Consider the following 22358-nt stretch of genomic DNA (forward strand, 5'->3'; position numbering starts at 1 on the left):
TCGTTGCTTCGTGTTAAATCATCATCGCACCCAGGAAATAATCCCGATTCATAACCACCGTAAAAGTGCCACTCACTGCTTTTACGCTTTTGTTTTCGTAAAGATTAAACAGATATATCCGTGCTCAGCTCGGCTAAACAGTTGCTTGCCGTGGCGCTACATCTGCTGTACAGTTGTAGGCTGACTCGATTCTTATTGAAATATGGGTTTTGTAACACGCCATTTGGATTTCCTTTAAAAACAACAAAAGCAACCTCTTCATCATAATGGACAGTCCTGCAATCAATCAGAGTCACTTTATTGTAAACAAATTAAACTCACACGACGTGCGTGGCTACAGTACGTCTGCGTCCATCCGTCTTTCTGCACCACATAAAACCCACACGGATGATTTGATTGGACCAGCAGATCTTAGCTGGAGCATAATGAGTTCCCAACAGAGAGCGACTCCAGACCAACCTTCCACCAAAAACACCGTGACCAGAGGAAGATCAAGCGATCGCACCACCCCTCGCGTGTTCGAGCTCTCCACACGGTCCGACCAGAAAGTGAATGATTGGAGCACGTTTTAATGTTTAATGTGAAAACTGCAGCGCTGCTTGCACCGGCCTTTGCACCACCACAGAAATAGAGCTCTGGATGTTCATTAAACTGCCTTAAACTGGAAAGCTACGCATTCCAGTGTGTTTCCTTACCAACAGACTGGTGCAGAGACCTGGCACGGCCACACACACACTTCTTGGCCTCACCCCCTCTTTTTCTTTTTCTCCGTCGCTCTAACCCACGCCTGGCTATCTTTTCCTCGTCGCTACTTAAACTTCGTCTCTCCTTTTCCTCTGTCAGGTTCTCTCTTTGTTGTCCTGTTGTCTTGCGGCTACAGACTCACTGCCGGGTCACAGGCTCGTTAGAAACCTTACCTATACACACAACATATTCAGTGTTGTTATGGTCAGTCATCACACTATATCATATCAAGCAGCAGTACTAATCAAAGCCTGTTAGTCCTTCTCGCCTGTTTTCTGTAAGATTAGTGTCAAATTGTGTGCGTGTATTTGAGTGGCGGTCCACGGACAAGCCTACCACACTTTGTCAACAGCCCCCTTTGTGTCAGTGTGTGCGCGGGTTGTGTATGTGTGTGTTTGCGTACATGTGTATGTGTGAAGGACAAACCAACAGAAAGAGAGAATGTATACGAGTGTGGTCCGCGGCCCGGTCTGATTGTATTTATATAGAATAAACAAAAGAGAGGAATGCTGGGGGAGGGGTGGGAGCCGAGGGGGACACCTAAAAGAAAGAAAGGAGCAAAGAGAGAAAAGACCACTCCAAGAAAGCATCCAGCCGGATGACCCTTGACCCTGACTGGCTGTAAATCTGTCCCCTCATTCTATAGACTGGGCTTTTTTTTTTTTTTTTTTTGTTTGTTGTGTTTCTGTGTGAGAGGAAAAAATAAGCTCTGGTGGAGAGTCGCCCCCTGAGCAACAACCCTGACGAGAATCATCTTGTAATTTTACATACCTCTTGTAACTCATCTCCCTACATGCACGACAAACGTGCGACGTCCGAATCATAAAGTGACCCTGTTAATGTTGCCAAGGTCTTAAAGACGGCTTGCTTTTCAGTCGGTGATCTCTTAAAGAAGGCCACCAGCTGAGGAAGAGGCCTTTAAAACCGTCAGCTTCTCTGGACGGCAGGCAGGAAAGCTCCATCTTGTTTGTCTTCCTGCTTCACAGGAACCGGTCAGCATTGATTATTTACCTGCTAAACACAGAGGACTTTGTCCGAACTCCTCGGAGATTTCCTTCCCCTCTCATTTTACCGCCAGACACTGCAGAGCATTATGAGAGAGATGGGCGCGTAATCAGAAGAAAGTGCAGAGTATTAGGAGCTCGGGAGACGTGTACTGTATATTTTGCTTGGATTTGGTTTCAGTTAAATTTTGCGAAGAACGTCATGTCGAGCTCAAACAAATTAGCTGCTGTGCCACAGCGGCGGGCGTCTTCTCAGCGAGCAGCCTTTATGAGGTCAGCGACCATCCCTAAAATGTGAGCTGTCGAAAAAGCCGGAGGTCGCGCAACCGGCCGTCGTGATGGATGTTTCTATCATTTTCTAAATGATTCGTTCGGGCCCCTTGATGGCGCAAATATGCTCTTCTCCACATCACAGCTCAGTGAGAGCAGATTTTCCCACCATGTGTGCCATGATGTGGTGAACAACTGTAGTGGGTTCATAAAAGATTTGTTTGTGCCAGGGGAAATGTTGACAGAACCCAGTGACTCGCTGTCATACTGACATCATCGGACATGTCATGTTGGCAGCAGCGATCAGCGTAAGCCCATGAGCTGTGTAACGAGAAATTGTGCATTTTAACCCTCAGAAGTTAAGCTTCGGCATTTCACGTGCATGTCAGCGGGTCTCCAGCGTGCGTGCACGTGTTCGGTTCTCCAAAAGGCAACACCTCTCGTAAATTTAGGTTAGTTGTAGAATCTTTCTCGTGGCCAAAAATAAAAGCAAGTGTTGCTGTAAATTTAACAAGCAGAAACATGAGATGGAATAAACCAAGACTACAATGTGTCAACTTTAAACAGCTGTTGGAGATGGGATGTGTCTACAGCACTTTGTGTCACCAAGTATGAATGGGTTGAAAAGCAGCACGCAAGCTCAGTGAAGGCAGAAAAAACTAAATGAGTACCCTCAGGTTAATGTAGAGGTTCCAGGAGAACAAGGTGAAGAGAAATCGGAGCTTATTTAAATCAGATTTGTAATTTACTTAGCAACTTGTGTTCTCAAAGAAACTAAACAAAATGAACCCATGATAAAATGCTGTGAATGAGCCAGTTTTATGTTTGTTAGAGAGATTATTATCCTATCGTATCATCCCATAAAATAATTTTCCGCTTGAGATGACCTCAATAATAATCTTATATCTACATATCTATGTATTTTCACTTCTTAAACAAGAATGTGAAAAGACACATCCAGTGGTCGTAGAAAAGATGTTTGAGAAACCATTGGCATGCATCAAGCAGAGAAAACATCCAAAGAGATTGAAGCAGAAACTACTAAAATTGAGTTAAGAGCTGGCCAATGCATTATTAAAAACTGGAAAGATAGTGGGCAACCATCGTGATGGGGCATCAGGGTAAGAAGTGAGGCGGATGAAGTGATGCACCCATCATTCCTAGTGTCTGCTGTACCAGCCTGTGGGGGCAGTGCTATGATCTGGGGCTTCTGCAGTTGCTCAGGTTTAGGTTCAGCAACATTATGTTCAAAGAATGAGGTCAGCTGACTACCTGAATATATGAATGACCAGGTTATTCCATCAATGGATTTTTTCCCCTGATGGCTTCATCAAGTATTCATGGGGCTCAAATAGTGAAAGAGTGTTTCCACCACAGAGTTCAGACCTGAACCCCATTGAGAATCTTTGGGATGTGCTGGAAACGACTTGATCAGACTCTCCCATCATCAATACAAGATCTTGGTGAAAAATTAATGCAACACTGGATGGAAATAAATGTTGTGACGTTGCAGAAGCTTATCGAATGCCGCTGTAATCAAAGCCAAAGGGGTTCCAACGAAATTTTTTTTTTCTTTTTGGCCATCCAGTGTATCTGTGTTTCTTAAACTTTTCATGCAACTCGTTCCTGGTCGTTTCACATCTGAGCTACAACATACATTTACATAAAAGTAAACTGTTTCCAGAGAGCCGTCAGTTTGATGAACTTAATGAATGTTGCTATGTTGGTTAATGTAAACACTGTGTTTATGTTGCAAAATTATGAACAGCATATGGTTTACACCCGTTCTGACAAGTTAAAAAGGCGTTTGTCAGGAGTCCAGACCACCAGGTAATCACGGTTGTCAAACACTATGTTCTGTTATTAGCAGGTTGTGTAGCAGATAATATACATACAAGCCAAGTCCCCGTATCTGGTTTTCTTCAGATCAGGAGTGTCTAGCTCTGAGATCTGCCCCAATGAACTAAAACCTTGTGTTGCACTCGTGTGCTATGTGTAGGATTATAACATCGCTAAATCATTGCCATGTGAATTTTGCAACATTTGTGTAATTATACAAATGTTCTTGCCAGAACGCTAATATTCAGTGTGCATTTTGTGTTGTGTATTTTAGTTTGGATCGCTGTTACGGAGAGGGTCTGTGTTCTTTGTGTAAAAATGGGTTTCTAGAATGACACGACAGTTTATATTAAAAAAACAATCAGTATTTTAATCTGCATGGAGGATGCTAAATATCTTCATCCATGTGTTATCTGTTATGTTGTATAGTTTGATGTTAAAAATCCACACTTTGCACCTTTAAATTGTGTCGTGACAGAGCGACTGCCCTTAATATGACATCTGGCAGAACTCTGGAATCACTGAACCTATTTACGTGCAGATGACTTTGTTTGTCTTGACTGTGGTCATAGTTACAAACTCGCAAAGCAAAATTGCCATGCAAGAGGTATTATCTGTCAATATGAAGAATGGGGCCCCGCTTTTACAGCCGTAACTCCTTTATAGATGCTTAATTATCATCTTGGAAAAGATATGAAGCGTGTGTCCGGTTCAGATCTGCAGTGTGGCGGAGCATGGGCAGGGGAGGACTCATCAGATGATGGCACCTCCAATCGTTTGAGGAAGCGGAGAAATCTACTGAGACACTGGCTATAATGGAAAGGTCAAGTGTAGGTGTTGTTGGGCGTTCCTGTTGCTCATCAAAGCCAATCTCTTATCATCTTTAACTCGCTGATATCGCGTTACCTCCGCGGCCCCTGTCGGCATGTGGCACAGGGCGGAGAGAAGGACAGCGGAGGGCCACTGTCTGCCCGAACTGGAGGAAGCCAGGGATTAATTTCTGACGGACAGCGCTAATGTCTTTCAGACACGGAGCCCCCGAAGCTACAAAGCGCTCTCCGTAACACGAACGCTGCGCGGCAGGCAAAACGGCAAAAGCCGACCATCTGCTAACCAGACACGCGGCCGTATGCGCGCACATATACAACACACGGGGGGGTGCCAAACGGATCGATTAGCAGACAAGGAGTGTGAGGGCCACAGCGGGGGGGCGGGGGAGACACCCAGGGTCAAAGAGATGGTGTACTGTTTCAGCACATGCTAAATCAGTTACCATCTCCACACACATAAAGCCCCGGCTCAGTGCTGCAGCCACCCCTCGTAATCCCCAAACAATCTGGCTCAATCTGGAGAATAAGTGGAGGGTTTCTAGTTACAGTAACACTCAGCAGAACAGACGCTGAAGCCTCTCGCATGAATAACAGAGAGAAAAAGCGCTGCAAGAATGTTACTACTAAGGTTTCCAAGTAGCATTTGTTTATTTCCTGTTTTGCCAGGTTGCTCCTGCTTTATTCCAAAGCGGGCTGGAAACCGTGACTGTCGAACTAAAGTAGCTTCGAGTGGGACATTTGAACTATAAATGACCATATTTACGACTGACCCCTCCTGCAATATTCAGTACCATCATTTTCTCTGTTTGCATTTTTCCAGATGAGACACACATGTTCCGAGCCGAAGAGTATTATAGGTTAAGTAGGTGAATTGGTGCGCACTTATCGCTAGCCTCAGTGTTAGCAGGGTGCGGTTGTCTGTGCCGTGTATTAACTGACAATAGCCAGCTCCTGGGAGGGATGTGATCCAAGCCGCAGAGTACACTAGCGCTCTGTGCTCCGGCGCTATTAGCACACTAATGCCTTCCCCAGGACTCCCCAAGGCTAACGCCGGGCCTTAACCCGATACCACACATGCTACATAAGACATAGGATTTTGCTCCGTCTCAAAACACATCTGGTATTCAGATTCTCCTGTTTGTCAACAAAAGGCCTCCTAGGGGCTGAAGCTGCACAGAAGGGGATTTTGGGAGAGAATGTCTCGCTGCCCTCATGCACATGTTCCTCTGTGTGTCATCACTTCGTGTATGTCACCGTGACCCTTTCTGCACCGACCTCAGGTTGGACTTTTTGTACAGCGGTCGTCCTAGTGCTCCTCTGAAGCCCTCTTGTGGGGGGGGCTAACGTGTACATCTGCTACACGACAGCCGTCGTAGCTGTAGTTGAAAGACACAAGCTTAACCTTTCATAAAACTGTATAAAATATGTCAATTAGATACTTACTGTACATCCCTTTCAAGCTGTCTAACCAGACACTGACTGGATGAGAGAAACCCTCCTCCAACTAAGTTGTGTTCACAGCAGTGGGATAATATTACGTCTTCTCACACATTCCCCTGATGGATTTTCTGATTTCATAAGCATCTTTGCATTTTGAATCCCAAGGAAACACAGCTAATTAACCTTCTTACTGAAAGGGGCAACACATCTCCCCCATCAATAAAATGACTGTTCAACAATTAGTCACTGAAGAGAGATTACGTTAGTGCGAAGCAGATAAGAAATTAGATAGCTGTACTTCACAATGTGGGTCTATCCACAACTGGAGGAGAAGTTTAAGAGCATATAGTGTAATACCCTGATGTTTTTTTTTTTTTTTTTTTTTTTCAATCTTAGATTGCAGCGTATGAATTATATTGAGGAAATACTCGAGCCAGACTTTTTTTTTTCGTGTCGGTTTTGTACAGTATTTTCCCTTCTGAATCTTTAATTCCAGCACGGTTCTATAGGTTACCTCACATCCCTTCTGTAGATTAGCAATCAACTCCGGGGCTCTTATCTGACCTGTGGATCAGCGCACGGTAAACAGATCCATGTGTCAGCGGACCCTCTGACTGACAGCCTGTCACTTTCTCTCTGTCATCAGCGGTGCGCCCTTAGATAGGATCTGTGGGAGCTTGGCTGGACTGCTTTTGATCCAACTGGGAGAAGCCACATTGCCTCTGATGTGCTCCTAAACTGTTGGCCAGTTGAAGCTCAGATAGCGAGCCATGAAGCGTAGCCAACAAAAGCTTTTGCTCCGCAGTGGAAAGTCAGCGTGCATCTAAAACGAGCTGCTCTCAGAGAATGATACGTGCTCCGCCAGTAGCAGGGTCACATTTGTGTTAGCGAGACTGTTTACAGGAAGGGACAGAGGTAGGAGCACGTATACTTTGGCGCGTCTTCCTCATAATCTTCTGATCGTTTTCTGTATGTGACATGTCCATATCTGAGTGTGAGTGACGTCTCATGCGCACCGATGATTTTCATTTCCCAGGTGAGCGTCCATACCAGTGCCCCTACTGTGACAAAGCATTCAGCAAGAACGACGGCCTGAAGATGCACATCCGCACCCACACCCGTGTAAGTTTTCCTTCCGACTTTGTGAGATTATTGTGTGCGTGCCATTTATTTTGTGCCACGCTGACATCTGTTTCCCGTATTAGTTTATCAGATGGTAAGTACAGTCACGGAGCAGAGAATTTTTCTTGGTCGCATTATTTCCTGTACAATAGGCAGCGAGAAAGCATCACTAAGCCCACAGAGAACAGATTGAAGAGCATAAGTGTAATCAGTACGAGGACTGAAGGATAAGTTTGTGGCCTAAGGTAAAAGGAGTCTGTTTGAGGAAATGTAGCACATTTGCAGGTAACGCGATGCCTCTGGAAAGGTTAAAAACAAAATGCCAACCAGTGAACTCCTTCCTCTTGAATTCAGCGGGCCACTTCTTCACCGTGCTGTAAGAAGGGATTTCTTCCTCTAGTGTTGCATCCTCTTGAAATGAGCCCTTGCAATGTTGTCTCAGGTGGTGTGATTTTCAGTTACCTGAAACAGAAATAACACAAATATTATTAAGCTAAATAACTTTCCTCTCAAATAGTTGATACTGATACTGCTGTCACCATGTTATGTTTCACTGGTAAGAGCCGACATTGCTGTTCAGTGGTTTACCGCGCTCCAGAACACAAAACCAGACTGATACGGCCTTTTTCCCCGAATTTGTCAAATTGAAATACAAATTTTTATCCCACTGGATGGGAAATGTCTTGTTTTCTGTGATCTCTGGATTGATCTATGTCTGGTGGAGAAAAGGGAAAAGACCGCGACAATAACCGCGTGTGACCAGGGTTTCTGATATTATTAATAATAATCAAAGTGTTTTTATTGATTTTCGTATCACAAACATCAAACATCCCAAACAAGACAAAATAGTAGGATTCAAAATATACAGTATACCACAAACACAGGTCTAAACTACAGACAAAACAGTAACAAGACAGATCCTACTACTACTAGACAACAGACATAGCCACCACCCGTGTGGTCCAGACACTCTCGGGTTAAAAATAAATAGGTATATAAAAATGACAACAATAATAATAATAATGATATTCATTATAACACAAAAACAAAAAATAAAGGGGGGGGGGGGGGTTCAGAAGCTGCCACTTATGTTTGAGCAGATGAAAACTCATGTTCAAAGTAAGAAATAAAAGGCTGCCAGACCTTAGAGTATCTCTTAGTATTGCCCAGTAAAGTAAATCTAAGATGTTCTAATTTAAGGTGTGCCATCACCTCCTCTACCCATCGTTTGTGAGTTGGCGGTGCTGCCTTTATCCAGTTAAATAAGATCAATCTCCTAGCCAACAGTGACGAGAATGCTATTGCTTTCCTTTGAGCCATCGTTAGTTGTGTTTCCCCTGGTGCCACACCAAAAATGGCTGCAAGAGGACCAGGCTCTATATTTTTGTTATATATGGATGAGAAGGTTTTGAAAATTTTGGTCCAAAACTCTTTGAGCCTGGGACAAGACCAGAACATGTGGGATACGTTGGCTGGCACCTGTTTACATCTAGGGCAAGTCGGATCAGCACCCTGGTAAATTCTTGACAGTTTGTCCCTCGTGAAATGAAGTCTGTGTAACACCTTAAACTGTATCAGTCCATGTCTAATACATACAGAGGAAGAGTGTATTAATTCTACCGCCCAGCCCCAGTCAACATCCGATATGTCCAGCTCTAACTCTTCCTCCCATTTCCTTTTTATGTAATCAAGGGATGGGGAAGCCACCTTCTGGATATTTACATAAAGCATAGAAACCATCCCTTTAAGAGTCGGGTTCAAGTCCAATAGCCCATCTATCCACCCATCCCGCGGCAATTTAAGGGATGAAGAGAATGTCTTTTTCACAAAATCTCGAATCTGAAAGTATCTGAGGTAGTTAGTCCTTGAGGGGATTCCATATTCCTTCTCCAGCTGAGCAGCAGACATAAACACACCATCCTTAAAAAGATTTTTAACACATTCCACCCCAGCTCTATACCATTCTCTAAACGCTGTCCCCCCAAGGGCCGGAGAAAACAAGTGATTGCCATAGACGGGAGCGGACAGAAGGGCATTTCTGTCTTTAAAATGAGTTCTGAATTGGACCCAGATTTTGATAGAGTCATGTACAACAGGATTGTTCGTGTAAAGGTGCTTGCTTATGGGCAGAGGGGAGCAGATCAGGGAGCGTAGGGATACTGGGCTAGATGCATATCTTTCCATATGTACCCACACTGGGGTTTCATCATCATCTAACTGTGAGACCCAAAACAACAGCTTATGTATATTAGCCGCCCAATAATAGTGCATATAATTTGGTAGGGCCAGGCCTCCCTCTTCTCTCTGTCTCTCAAGGAACTGTCTTCTTATCCGGGGGACTGTTTTTTTCCAGATAAAGGTAGATGTACATTTATCCAGTTCTTTAAAAAATGATTTAGGAATGAAAATTGGTATTGTCTGGAACAAATAAAGGAATCGTGGCATTACAGTCATTTTAACAGAATTTATCTTCCCCGCTAATGATAGTGGGAGAGATGACCACCTTTCCATATCTAACTTTGCCTTATCCAGTGTAACTTTAAAGTTATGATTAAATAAGTCTTTGTATTTACTTGTTACATTAACGCCTAAATAGGTGAATTTATCTTTATGTGTTGTAAAGGGATAGGCCTGGAATGATAGTCTCCTCGCTTGTTTATTAATTGGGAAAAGAACACTTTTTTCTAGGTTAACTTTATAACCCGAAACCCTCCCAAAGTCCTCGATGGTAGCAAGAGCCACCGGGATGCTTGTGACAGGGTTCGACAGGAAAAGGAGAAGGTCATCAGCGTATAGCGAAAGTTTATGGTTTTGCATCCCCCTGCGTATTCCCCCCAGTCCAGCAGCATTCCTCAGCATTATAGCGAGGGGCTCAATTGCCATATCAAAGAGCAGGGGTGACAAGGGGCACCCCTGCCTTGTTCCCCGGAACAGAGGAAAAGGTTCAGATATTATATTGTTTGTTCTTACCATAGCCTGGGGGTTCGCATATATTATCTCAATCCATGAACGAAATGTAGGACCAAATCCGAATCTCTCAAGGACCGTGAACAGATAGGAATACTCTATTCTATCAAAGGCTTTGTGGGCATCTAGGGCTATCACAATCTCAGGCTCAACGTTGTCTTCAGCAGTGTATATCACGTTAAAGAGGCGACGAAGATTACTGGAAAGTTGTCTGCCAGCAACAAACCCTGTCTGGTCAGAATGTATTATCTTACTTATAACAGGCTCAATCCTAGCTGCTAGTACTTTGGTCAATATCTTATAATCACATCCAAGTAGACTCACTGGGCGATATGATTCACATTTAAGTGGATCCTTATTTTTCTTAAGGAGCACAGAGATCATAGCCTGTGACATTGTTTGAGGTAAAGTTTTTTTATCAAGGACCTCTTTATATAGTCTACAGAGCAGGGGTATCAGTTTAGGAGCAAATGTTTTATAAAATTCACTTGGGAACCCATCAGGGCCCGGCGCTTTACCTGTCTTCATGTTTTGAATCGCAGTCTCTATCTCCCTTGCAGTCAGGGGTCCCTCTAATCTATCCCTATCTACCCTCTCTAGGGATGGCATTTCCAGATTTTCAAAAAAATTCTTCACTCTCTCCCTGTCATTTACTTCGGAAGTATAAAGATCCCTATAAAAAGATTTAAATTGGTTGTTAATACCTTTCTGATCTATAATTTTATTTCCCAGGTTATCCCCTATCTCCACTATCCTACCAGCAGCTGCTGATTGCTTCAGCTGGTGGCTGAGGAGCTTACCTGCGCGCTCACCATGTTCATAAAGATCCTGTCTCGACCTAAGATATAGATCCACCTCACGTTGATTTATTAAAATATCATATTCAGTTTGGAGCAAAATACGCTTTCTATGTAGCTCCTCAGAGGGAGCAGTAGAGTTTGCCAGGTCAACTTCTCTTATTGCCTCTGTTAGTTCTGTGGTACGCTTCATCTTTCTTTTCCTTTCACCAGCATTATATGAAATTATTTGTCCTCGAATATAAGCTTTTAAGGATTCCCACAAAGTGGTACTGCTTATGTCAGGGGTATCATTAAGCTCTAAGAAAAAGGTTATTTGCGAATTTATAAATTTTGTAAAATTATCATCTGCCAATAGCCTGTTATTAAGGCGCCACACTCTCTGAGGTGGTGTGTTCTCCGGAAAGTGAAGTTTCAATATGACTGGGCTGTGGTCAGATATTACTATACCAGAGTATTCTATACCTGTTACTATAGTGGTCAATTTATTATCTAATAAGAAGTAGTCGATCCTAGTATAAGTCCGATGTGGTGGGGAGTAAAAGGAGTACTGCCTGGAGGTTGGGTTTACGTATCTCCATGGATCAAATATACCATATACCTTACAGAAGGAGTTAACGCATTGTGCTGATTTGCTTAATACATTGGATGTTGGGCTAGAGCGGTCCAGAGTTGAATCTAGGACACAATTCAAGTCTCCCCCTAGAATCAAATTATGAGTATCCAAATTTGGTAATAATAAGAATAGATCCTTAAAAAATTGAACATTGTCCCAGTTGGGTGCATATATGTTTACCAGCACCACTGGCATATTGAATAATTTTCCAACTACAATAATATACCGACCATGTTTATCTTTTATAGTAGTTGTTTCTATAAATTGTACATTCCTGTGTATGAGGATGGCCACTCCCCGACTCTTACTATTGAAATTTGAGTGATAAACCTGATTAAATCCCCCCCTACAGAGCTTGATGTGGTCCCTGTTCAACAAATGTGTCTCTTGTAAGTATACTATCTCTGCTCCCTGGTCTCTCAAATGTGAAAATACCTTACTCCGTTTAGCTGGCTTATTGATCGCCCTTACATTCCAGCTCATCAGTTTTGTGGCCATTCTGCTCGGATCCATGGTTGGTGCCATGTCCGGAGATCGTAGCCTGATGTCACCATTGCGCCCTGTGGTACCCTTTATCCGAATCACACCTTGAAGATTAGGCAGCAAAAGCAAAAAATTAAAAGGAGGGGGTCTGGGAAGGAAGGAGGGGGGCATCACGCACACAGACACAACTAATACATAACACATAACATATATGAACGCTAACCCACACATAACGCTCTTAAGGAGCTCTCTCGTGGCCAACCGGTCCACCATCTCCTGCACACTAAGCCTACCGTGTGCAGCTCCGTGCATATCATCCTCTTAGTCTGCAAAGTATAACATCACCCTTCTGACTTATTCACCATAGAGGGTAGGCAACAGTGGTCAAGGGGGAACATTCAACTCTTAAACCTCGAATAAAGTAAAACAATAATATGAGGGAGAACAAAAATAGCTTCTAGAAAGAGATGGGGGTTATAAATATATGTATACCTTCCCTTTAAATATACACTGGAACCAGATATTTCGTCAATATTGCCAGGACTGGTCAACAATATCCTGCCTATATTAATCCCCCCATTTCAACAGTGTAAGCATGTGTAATTTCTACTTAGCCAGAGTCCAATCAGTCCATAGGCTTCACCCTGGGCTCAGTTCCTTCTTGATGTAATCCGTGGCGTCCTTTGGGCTTTCGAAGATTTTCGTTTGTCCTCCTTCTGGCGTAATCACCAGTGTTGCCGGGTAACGCAGCCCGTATCTGACCCCGGTGCAGGTCCGCAGGAGGCTTCTTGCTTCTCTGAAGGCTGCTCTCTTACTGTTTACTTCCTGGGTGAAGTCCGGGAAGATGTGAATCCGTCCGCTCCGACCCTCGGGTGTTCTCTCCATTTCCCTCGCCCTCTTCAATATCTCCTCTTTCTCTGTGTAGTAATGACATCTCACTACAAATGCTCTCGGCGGAACTCCGTTCCCGTCTCGTTTCGCGCCGAGTGTCCGGTGCGCACGGTCCAGCGTCGGCGTTGTTGCTAGACCCAACTTTTCTTTTAGTAAGCTCGCCACAAACTCCGACGGCTTCTTGCCTGCCTCGGCCCCTTCTTTTACCCCTACGACACGGATATTGTTGCGCCGTGATCGTGCCTCGAGATCTTCACTCCGTCCCCTCAGCTTCAGTACCTCCTTCTCCATTTCTTTCAGTCTTGTCTCCATGTTGGTTATGGTGTCCGACTGATAATTTAACGTTTCATCCACCTCCTTTTTCCGTTCTTCTATCCTATCAGCCAGACTGCTAGTTTTGTCCCCAATCAACTTCACCTCCCCGTGTAGCAACTCAAACTGGGCTTTCGTGCTCTCTTCCAAACTCTTGGTCCATTTTCCCATCTCAATCATCATCTCCTTTCTTCCTTTTTCTATCTCTTCCTTACATTTCACGATCTCGGTCTTCGTCTCCTCTCTGTATTTCGTAGCTCCAGCGTTGGCTTTTTTAATCTCGGACATCATGTCCTTAGCCCACTGAGGTATGTCGTCGGCTTGAGATGGGCTAACATTGTCCTTGCTAGCAGAGGAGGCCACGTTGCTAACCACCTGCTGCTTCTCTCCACCGGTCCGAGTCGATCTTGAAGTCATTTTCGGTCTTAAAATGCACTGAGAGCGCACTTGTTAGCTCCCGAAACAAAAAGTATTCAGCCACTCCCCCAAACTGATAGAAATATGGCGATATTAATATTTTTTGACAACTTTTACACGGAGCCTCCGCACGCACGTCTTCACACGGCAAAGCACATCCGGCGACCACCGGGTTTCTGATATTATTAACTAGCCAACCAGATGGCCATTATAAAATTCCTCCTGACCTCAAAAACTAAATAGAGCAGAAAACGTGGTGTCTGTTTAATAGATACATGAGCTCCATTATAAAAAAAAAACAAAAAACGATAAGGCGGTGAATAGGTAGAGACCAGAGTTGAAGAAGTGCCAACTCAGTCTCGGGTATCGTATTCCACTTTTTTTATCTGAAGATTTACGCTCGTATTTTTATTTATTTTTTTAAGCTATTGTTTAAAAGGCAGAGTGCGCATGAAGAAACTCTCATGCGCCTCGCCTTGTGATTATCAAGTGTGACTCCTCCGTGTCTAACATATCTGACACTCCCTGCAAATTTAATTATGAGGTAATTCCCTCAATTGTAGGTTCTTTCATAACTCCTCTAGTAAATTCCCACTGTCAGAAAACACAGAGGTAGTGTAGTTAAGGGCAGAGAAAATTGGATACATTTTGCACTGTGTTTTTCTCAGAAAACAGAGGGGCGTGAGCACGGAGGACAACTTATGGGAAACCCTGTTTTGGCGAGCATGTAAATGTAACGTGAGGCAGTGTTTGGGCGGAGAGGGGAGAAGGTAGGTCCGCTACTGGACGTCATGAGGTCACGCCCGAGAAGCTCCATCTGAAGTTCCCCACCAAAGTGACACTTTCCATGAGCTCTTTGTGAGCATCTGGACGTGCGTGCGCTGGTTTCACTTTTGACGGATGAGCCCTAATAAGTGTTTCATCATGTACTTCCATCATCAGCTTATGCGTCTGTGACTGTGACAGTCGGGGGGCTGTCAGCGTGGTTAATTTGAAAGATTTGTCCTCGGCTAATGCTGTCCAGAGCACAGCGATCTGCTCTCGCTGCGTGTTGATAATGGAGGTATCCCGCTCAGGTCGGCGCGTCTCGGCAGAAACAGGCAGGTATAATTTTCTAGTGCGCCGCTAATTAAACTGACTGATGTTTTTGCTCCGAATGTTCCCAGATCTGCCTTTGCTCACAACACTCTGAAATATGGGCTGAACAGTTACAAACAGCAGAGCCAGATGAAGTCACTGCTGAGAAAAACTAATGTCATTTGGCCGAAGGAGCTGCAGATCACTCTTACTGTACAGAGGATTTAAGACAGATGCAATTGCACTTTGCGTGTTTACACGGCGAACCGCACGCTTTGATACGCAATCCAACAACAACCTGCTGCCATTCTGAATAATCAAGGACTTTTAAATGGTATTGTTCCGAGACAAAAAAATGGATGTGCACAATCTGTATATTCCATGATTACAAAACATGTGTTTGTCATCTTTTGTTCTTTGACAAAATCAGCCCGAGACGTCCAAACCCCCGTCCACATATGAAGTAATTTGCTGTCGCCCGTTGTTTTGTAGCTGACAGGTTGTTGCTAGTGGACGTTCCAGATTCATGTCTCGTATGTTTCCTGCTCCGAGTGAAACAAGCAGAACGTAAGCAGAGACACGGGCGCTGTGGACGGCCAAGAATCTTCCAAATTCCATCAATGCGGCCGCCCCTTCATCTGGACGGACCCGACACTCTGAGACCGCTATCAAGAAGTCGTGGACCATTGGGAAACTCGGTGTTTATGTCATATGTCAATCAGCTGCATCATTTCCTCCCGTCGGTTGTTACATCACTCGCAAAGCTTCAAGACTGAGATTGGTTTAACTTGGTACCCGGCCATTTCACGGTGCCAAAGTGGTTTCATCATTTCAGCTGCTCGTCTCTTCCCTTCTGAACTCGCCTTAACAACCCCAGTTTTTTTTCTGTTTTCTGATTCAGATGACATTAAGTTAGACGTTAGCAGGTGACTCAGGTCTGTTGCTGTGGCAAAGCTGTTGTAACTTGTCTGTATTTTGAAAAGACAGTAGACGTACTTACATCTGCAAAATTTAAGGTATAAAACCGATTCATTTATCCATCCAGCACTCTTAATCTGCACGAGCAAAACACAACATCAGTCTGATCGGAACGTTATTATGTTTTTAAGAATTTGGTCTTAAACCAATGTTTTTTGCAAACTAAGGTTTTGACTTTGAGAGTGAAATGTGGGCTTAAGCCAGAGTTCTCGTTTTGGAAACATTTCACTGTTCACAAATAATACTATCTCACTTGTGCCGCCAGGAGAGAAGTCAGGGAGAACCCAGATGTTTGCACAAGACAACACGGTGTTTCATCCAGTAGTTGCTGAAATATTTCCATCTGGACCAAAGCGCGGGGCCAATCAAACATCCAGACAGACTGACACTGCTTAGAGCCGTGCTACTAGCATGTCTAAAAACCATTTGTCAGCTGTTTGTTGATTCCTGACTGCAGCCCGAAGCCTAATTGAGCACAGCGACATCCTGTTGGCATGCTGCTTTTACAAATGTCTGCATATTTAACGTGCCATATGAGAAGATTGGCTCAGTCGGAGTAAGTAAACAAGGCTCCGTCCTCACATTTATAGATGCTTTTTTGTGGAGAGTGGTCAGATTCAGAGGAAAGGTCGGGTCAGAGGTCAGCGGGAGAACAGCTGCCGAAGAGTGAAGGTCACCAGGTACAGATGTTCGATGTTACTGGGGTCAGAGTGGTGCATTCTGGGTACGCCGCATCACCTAAGTCCATCCATGTGTGTCTGGTCCTTTGAACCTCCACCCTTCGGTTTTAGTTCTTTCATACAAGAAACATCCTCCCCTCGTGGAAAAAGAAGTGTTTCTTGTTAATGCTAAAGATTCAAGTGGAAATTTGCATCACACTGATCCGGAGACAGAGTGTGTTTCCTCGAGGCGGGCTCCTCTCTCACACACACAGATCTTTATTTCCATTGTTCCCCTTTATTCTGTCACAGGCACACAAACAGTTGCACGCTCAAAGCTGCTCACAGGCGCACATGCAGTGAACCTGATCTTTACCTCCTTTTGTATCCTGTGTCACTGGGCACTCCTTGCCCCGCCCACATGATAGCGCCTTTCCCAGGACCCTTACTTCCTGCGTTCACCCCGTTCCCATGACAACTAAGCTTTAAATGGGTTGAGCCTCCGATATCAGGCAGACTTGTCAAAAACAGTCTCCCCGAAGAGTGACACTGGGAACCAGCTCCACGCTATCTCCACGCTTCTCATTTCTCTTTTAGGTGTCACCACTGTTTCCCCTCAGACCGGGTAGCACACGCCTACTGTCCGCCCTCTTCCACATACTGTAACATGCACACACACACACAGTTGAACAGTCTTTTGTGAAAACGCGCCCACAGCGAGATAGCCGCCGTGACTGACACTGAGACGGGCTTCCAAACGGCGCACAGGATACGTCCTTTGGTAAACTGATGAGGTGCGGAGACAGAGGAGTGATATTCTACAGCCCCAGAGTGGCAGCGCACTGATACACGTTCAAAGGGAATTTTTGCGTTCCGTGTTTTCCTTACTCTTCCGAGCGATCCATGTGTTTTTGATGGCCCCTGCGCCGGTCATTTCCTCCCCACTGCAGGGGCTGCAATCTTTCATTTCACATCTTCATAAACGCGAGGGGAGCACGCCGGGCTGCGAAGTGCGCACCCATCAGCGTGTGAGCGTTAATGCGTTGGTGTGCGCGTTACACGAATATTTCCACATCTTCTTGTGTTTTCAGCTCTTCCCTGCGTGCCTGTTTGTTTTCTCTGCGCGTGTGTGCGTGCACATGTGTGTGTCATTAAACATTTTTCCACCAGGTTTTGTCCATATGTGACCAAAACTGGGGAATTATTGTTTTTTTTTTTCGTGTGTGTGTTTTTTATGTATTGTTCTGCTGGACACTGACGGATGAGGTGCCCTCTTTAAAGTCAGCGTGTGCGTGTGTGTGTCACTGCAGGAGAAGCCGTACAAATGCAGCGAGTGCAACAAGGCCTTCAGCCAGAAAAGAGGACTCGACGAGCACATGAGGACCCACACGGGGGAGAAACCTTTCCAATGTGACGTGAGTGTCCTGCGCTGCACCGCTTCCAAACCACCAACTGTCTTTTCGTGATTCTCGCCTGTTTTTTGTTTTTTTTGCTTTTCTTTCTATGTATGTCATGGCGCTCTGGCGCAAGGCCAAGCCTGTGGAAGAGCTGGGGCTCAGTCAGAGGCAGATAGCAATCTTGCTTCTCTGGAGGGGCCGAGTGGGCTGATCTCACGTAAACACGTTGAGAGGATCAGAGGGAGAAATTACCCTCTGCTTATAATACTGCAGGAGTAATAATTATTCTCAGAGACTGGGGAGGGAGCACGTGGCAGATTTAGCTGTCAGCGTTTGGAACAAACTTTCAAAACGGCGCTTTGTCATTTTTGATTGATTCTATATTTTTATGAAGCCAAAACGTTCGACTCCGGCTGGCAGCTAGAAATGTCGTGAAAGCCCGGAGCCCTCAAAACATTTTAATGTGTTGGATCAATGTAAAGCTCAAGCGTTAGTCTTTACAAGCTACCACAAATGACTGCGGGATTAAGACACTATATAAATTAGCATTATATTTTAATATTATTCTGCGGCAGGGGTTTTCACATGAGGACATGAGGGAGCTGATGGGGATCTTTGGCAAGCGTTCGCGCGTAAGCTGCTACTTTTTCTGAACACTGTTGAACCTGATCACGCTGACACTTATCAAAGATGTGTTTATCGCCGACGTCCATCATGAATAAATTTACTTAAATCCCTTCGGAGCCATGAAATAAGATGCTGGTAATAACTGATTTCTTCTGTATCAGACACAGTAGTGATAGTTTTCTGCTTATCCGCTAGCACGCTGCAAGAAGGAGCTGCTAACGGTTAGTTTTGGATGTTTTTGCTGGCACGGATTTACCGAAATATAGAACAATTTACTTTAAGCTGAGAAAGATAGTGGGTAAAGTTGTAGACTTTACGTCCAGCAGACACAAACACAATTATCCCCAAAGTTAAAGTTAAATCAGACGATATAGCAACTGCAGTAACAGCTGTTCTGTGTTGCTTTTGGCCAACATCACCAAGGTGCAAAGATTTGCCAGGTGTTGAAAACCTGTTGACGTTCACAATGAATTAAATTCCTGCACTGGTATCACAGTCAACAGGCAATGATTGGTTCGCCAGAGCTGAAGAGAGAAGCATCTGAAGCCTATAATAACTGGTAGTATGTTTATAAAAACAAGAGTTGTGAAAGTAACTTTGTTGAAAGTTTCAGTTACCTGTGTCTGGTGGTCAGGAAGGATCAAACTGAATCTAGAAAGCTCTAAAAAGAAAGAATCCAAGAAACAAACACAGTAGAGAGTGGTCACGTTACGTAATACACGTGTCAACAATGTGTACGTGAGATTTACAGGCGACACAAAAGCTCCACTCACTTTATTCTTGGGTGAAAAGATGCTCTCAGATGATCATTTGAGCCCAGTAATCCTAAATCCCTGACGCTGCCTTGCGTTCTAAACTTGAAAATCATCCAGCATCCCCAGAGGATTGTCTATACTCTTGCACGGCCGCAAAATCCGTCTCCCATTCACTGTCAGCGAAGCATCCCTGGACAGTGTCTCCCAGCGACATCCAACATTCATCTGGATTCTTTTCCCCAGCTTTGGACGAGACATTTTCATGTAAATAATTCGATGCTAAACTATTAAAGATAATAGAAATAACATGTGGGTTTTATTTCGGGGTGGATTTTGAGTCAGACAAAGGGATCGCGCGGTTCCAGGAACTTTTTTTCCAGACGAGCTGGAGGGGCTCTGGATGCAGCGTCTGTCATAACAGCATTAAAATGTTGTCGAGGCATCCAGTAACATCTGGGTTACGACGAGACACGGAGGCCCCTCTCTCGTCGTCGGCTCCCGCCACTGGTTCGCTCCGTGAAACTGACAGTATTTTGCCAGCGCGGGATCTGATTTGTGAATTGTTGAGACTGCTTACAACAACACCGCAACACGATGACGCATCAGCGCGACCGTCCGCCTGAAAAGGCTACGGGTGTGGTGTCGTGCGATCGCTCTGCTGCTTTCATTCACGACTTCCACTGTATGTTTGAGATTTTTCTGAATGTAGCTCTGAAGTTCCGCATGCTGTGATTCCTCGAGCTGTATGTGAAGCTGCAGCTGAACGCCAGCCACCACTGGATTATCCTGATTGATAAAGGCTTGCGGAGTCGGTGGATGTCGGGTTGCCTCCCGCTTCTGGTGGGAAAAAAAAAACAGTGGTCGCCTCTTTCTTTTCCGCCTGATAAGCCTAAACTGTTTCCCTGCTGTAATTATCGCTCATTAAGCCTCGCATTTGTTGTATTTTGCAGGTGTGTGACCTGTCATTCAGCTTGAAGAAGATGCTCAGCAGACACAAGCTGACGCACAACCCTAACCGGCCCATGGCTGAGTGCCAGCTGTGCCACAAGAAGTTCACCAGGAACGACTACCTCAAAGTACACATGGAGAATGTCCACGGGGAAACGGAAACCTAGAGCCAATTATGCGAGCACTGGGCTGCAAATGAGTCTGAATCTGATTCCTCAGATAAAGTTCAGTCTCGTGCTACGCGGTGCCAGCACGCCTCCCACATGCACACTGCATGCACACATAGATTAACGATACATGCGCGCGGAATATGGAAAACATTACGGCCAGTGTTTTCAGATTTGAACGTAGACTGTACATTTGTAATTTCTTTTTTTTTTTTTTTTTTTGTCATGCTGTTTCCATATTGTTTTGGATATTTGAACAAGCAGAATCCCAGATATGTTTGATCTGCCTCTGGAGCCGCCGCGTCTGCTCCAGAAGCAAATCCATTCTGGCCTGTCCGACTTCTGACCAATGTTACTGTACATACTGTCACAGCCTGACCTCCTGCACTGTGGTGGTCTGATCCCTTACTGTACGTGCATTCGCGGCCTGCTGCCAAACGTTGACGAGAACCTGCGACCAAAGACCTTTCGACGCACTTTTATTTTTAGTTGTTTCTGTACACTATAAGTTCCTGTGATGTGCTGCACATGTCCAAGCGTGTTTAGATGTACGACGCTCTCTTGGAGACACGGTGTGTTACTGCAGCGTCACTGTGAACAGTGACCATGCCATGTATAAAATCTGAAAGAGCAAGTTTACAGACCCAAATGTTAAACGCTGTCCCTCCACTTTTGCGTAGGTCCAGCTTAAGATGAATGGGTTCAGCCATTCCTCGCTTTCCCACGACCTATCTGTCGCAAGGAAAGCAGTGGTGCTCGGAGCGCGCTGTCGCTTCTGCGTCAGAAATTTGTCGCAAATGTGTCCCAAACCAGGGACAAAAAAAAAAAAGAAAAATCCAAAGTACTGTTTCTGTTGTCGTTCATAATGAGTTGTTGAGTGCATTTTCACTTGAATGGCCCGGGGGCTGTGTTGCCTTACATTATGTGCTGTTCCTTATTAATCTTTCGTTCAATACAGAATCTCATGTATTTCAATAGCGTGTTCTGTTTTCCATCCACTTCCCTCTGCTTCCTCATTCATTGCCCCTTTCATTAATACCCATTTTCCATCTGTTTATTCTGCATCAGAGGACTGTGAATTGTCACTTCACACTTTCGTATTTTGAAATGTATAAAACCTCATCACCTACCAAACATCCATTTCCTCCGCTCATTCTAATTATGTGTTTGTGAACTGTTGACATTGGAGGGTGGGGTGGGGGGGCACAAGGAAAAAAAAAAGGCTTTGAGAGTTGATTAAAAGCGTTCAGTTCTTGTTGTTAATCTAACCCCTATTCTTAGGTTGGCAGACTGCTGGGAGCGGAGGCTAATTAAGGCTTTTTTTTTCTTTCTGAGGCCACAGTCACCACTCGCCTGATCTGTAAAGCCACACACTAAAGAGTCCCTCTGATGGTTTCTCTCTGGATACGGGGACTCTTTCTCACGTCCGTCCCCTGCAGAGGTTCTATGGTGTCTCGGGATTTAACTCTGTGAGAACCTCACGGGCGGCGGACTGAAGTGGGGAGAGCTGCGGGTTGCTCTCATCACACGGGTTGCTGTTCAAACTCAATAAATCCTGCCGTGTGCGGTTTTGGCTTCCTAAAAACACATAACCGTTACAGTATGCCCGTCCTCGCGTCTTTGAGCGCGTGCTGTTTGTTCAACAATTAACTAATTGCTGGTGCTCATGTTAAGGTTGCGTTCCCCGCGCGCAGCGTGGAAATCGAAAGCAGCGGGATGTCTCCGGAGGCTCCTGTCAGGAGCACGGTTAGCGACGGCACTCGGGTCGCATGCGGCCGGCCTGCCCTGCTTCTCCCTCTGGAGCTCGGTTCACCGCACGGCAGTGCAAGGGCGCGGCCCGAGCCGCCGGGCCCCGCTGAGGTCCGCGCTGCCCGCTGAGCTCGTGCTATCCGCTGCCTACTCTTTAGTGGTGAGGCGCCCGGGGCCAAGCTGACGCACTGGGACGCGGCGGCGTTTATACTGCATCTTGTAAACAGTAGTAGTAGTAGAATTTGCAACAGTGGAATATTATTGTCTGC

General features: G+C 45.0%; 1 protein-coding gene across 1 annotated transcript in view; it reads left to right on the forward strand.

The window, feature by feature from the left end:
* The window catches only part of prdm5 (PR domain containing 5), a 39925-nt gene extending 18451 nt beyond the window's left edge, over window positions 1–21474 (forward strand). The window contains exons 14-16 of the mRNA XM_047588334.1: window positions 7164–7249; window positions 17757–17861; window positions 20176–21474. Coding sequence (XP_047444290.1) covers window positions 7164–7249; window positions 17757–17861; window positions 20176–20340 — 356 coding nt within the window. The 3' untranslated portion in view covers window positions 20341–21474. The remainder of the gene's footprint in view (window positions 1–7163; window positions 7250–17756; window positions 17862–20175) is intronic.
* Window positions 21475–22358: the final 884 nt, after the last annotated feature.

This window comes from Mugil cephalus, chromosome 6 (genome assembly GCF_022458985.1).
Source record: "Mugil cephalus isolate CIBA_MC_2020 chromosome 6, CIBA_Mcephalus_1.1, whole genome shotgun sequence".
Lineage (NCBI taxonomy): Eukaryota > Metazoa > Chordata > Actinopteri > Mugiliformes > Mugilidae > Mugil > Mugil cephalus.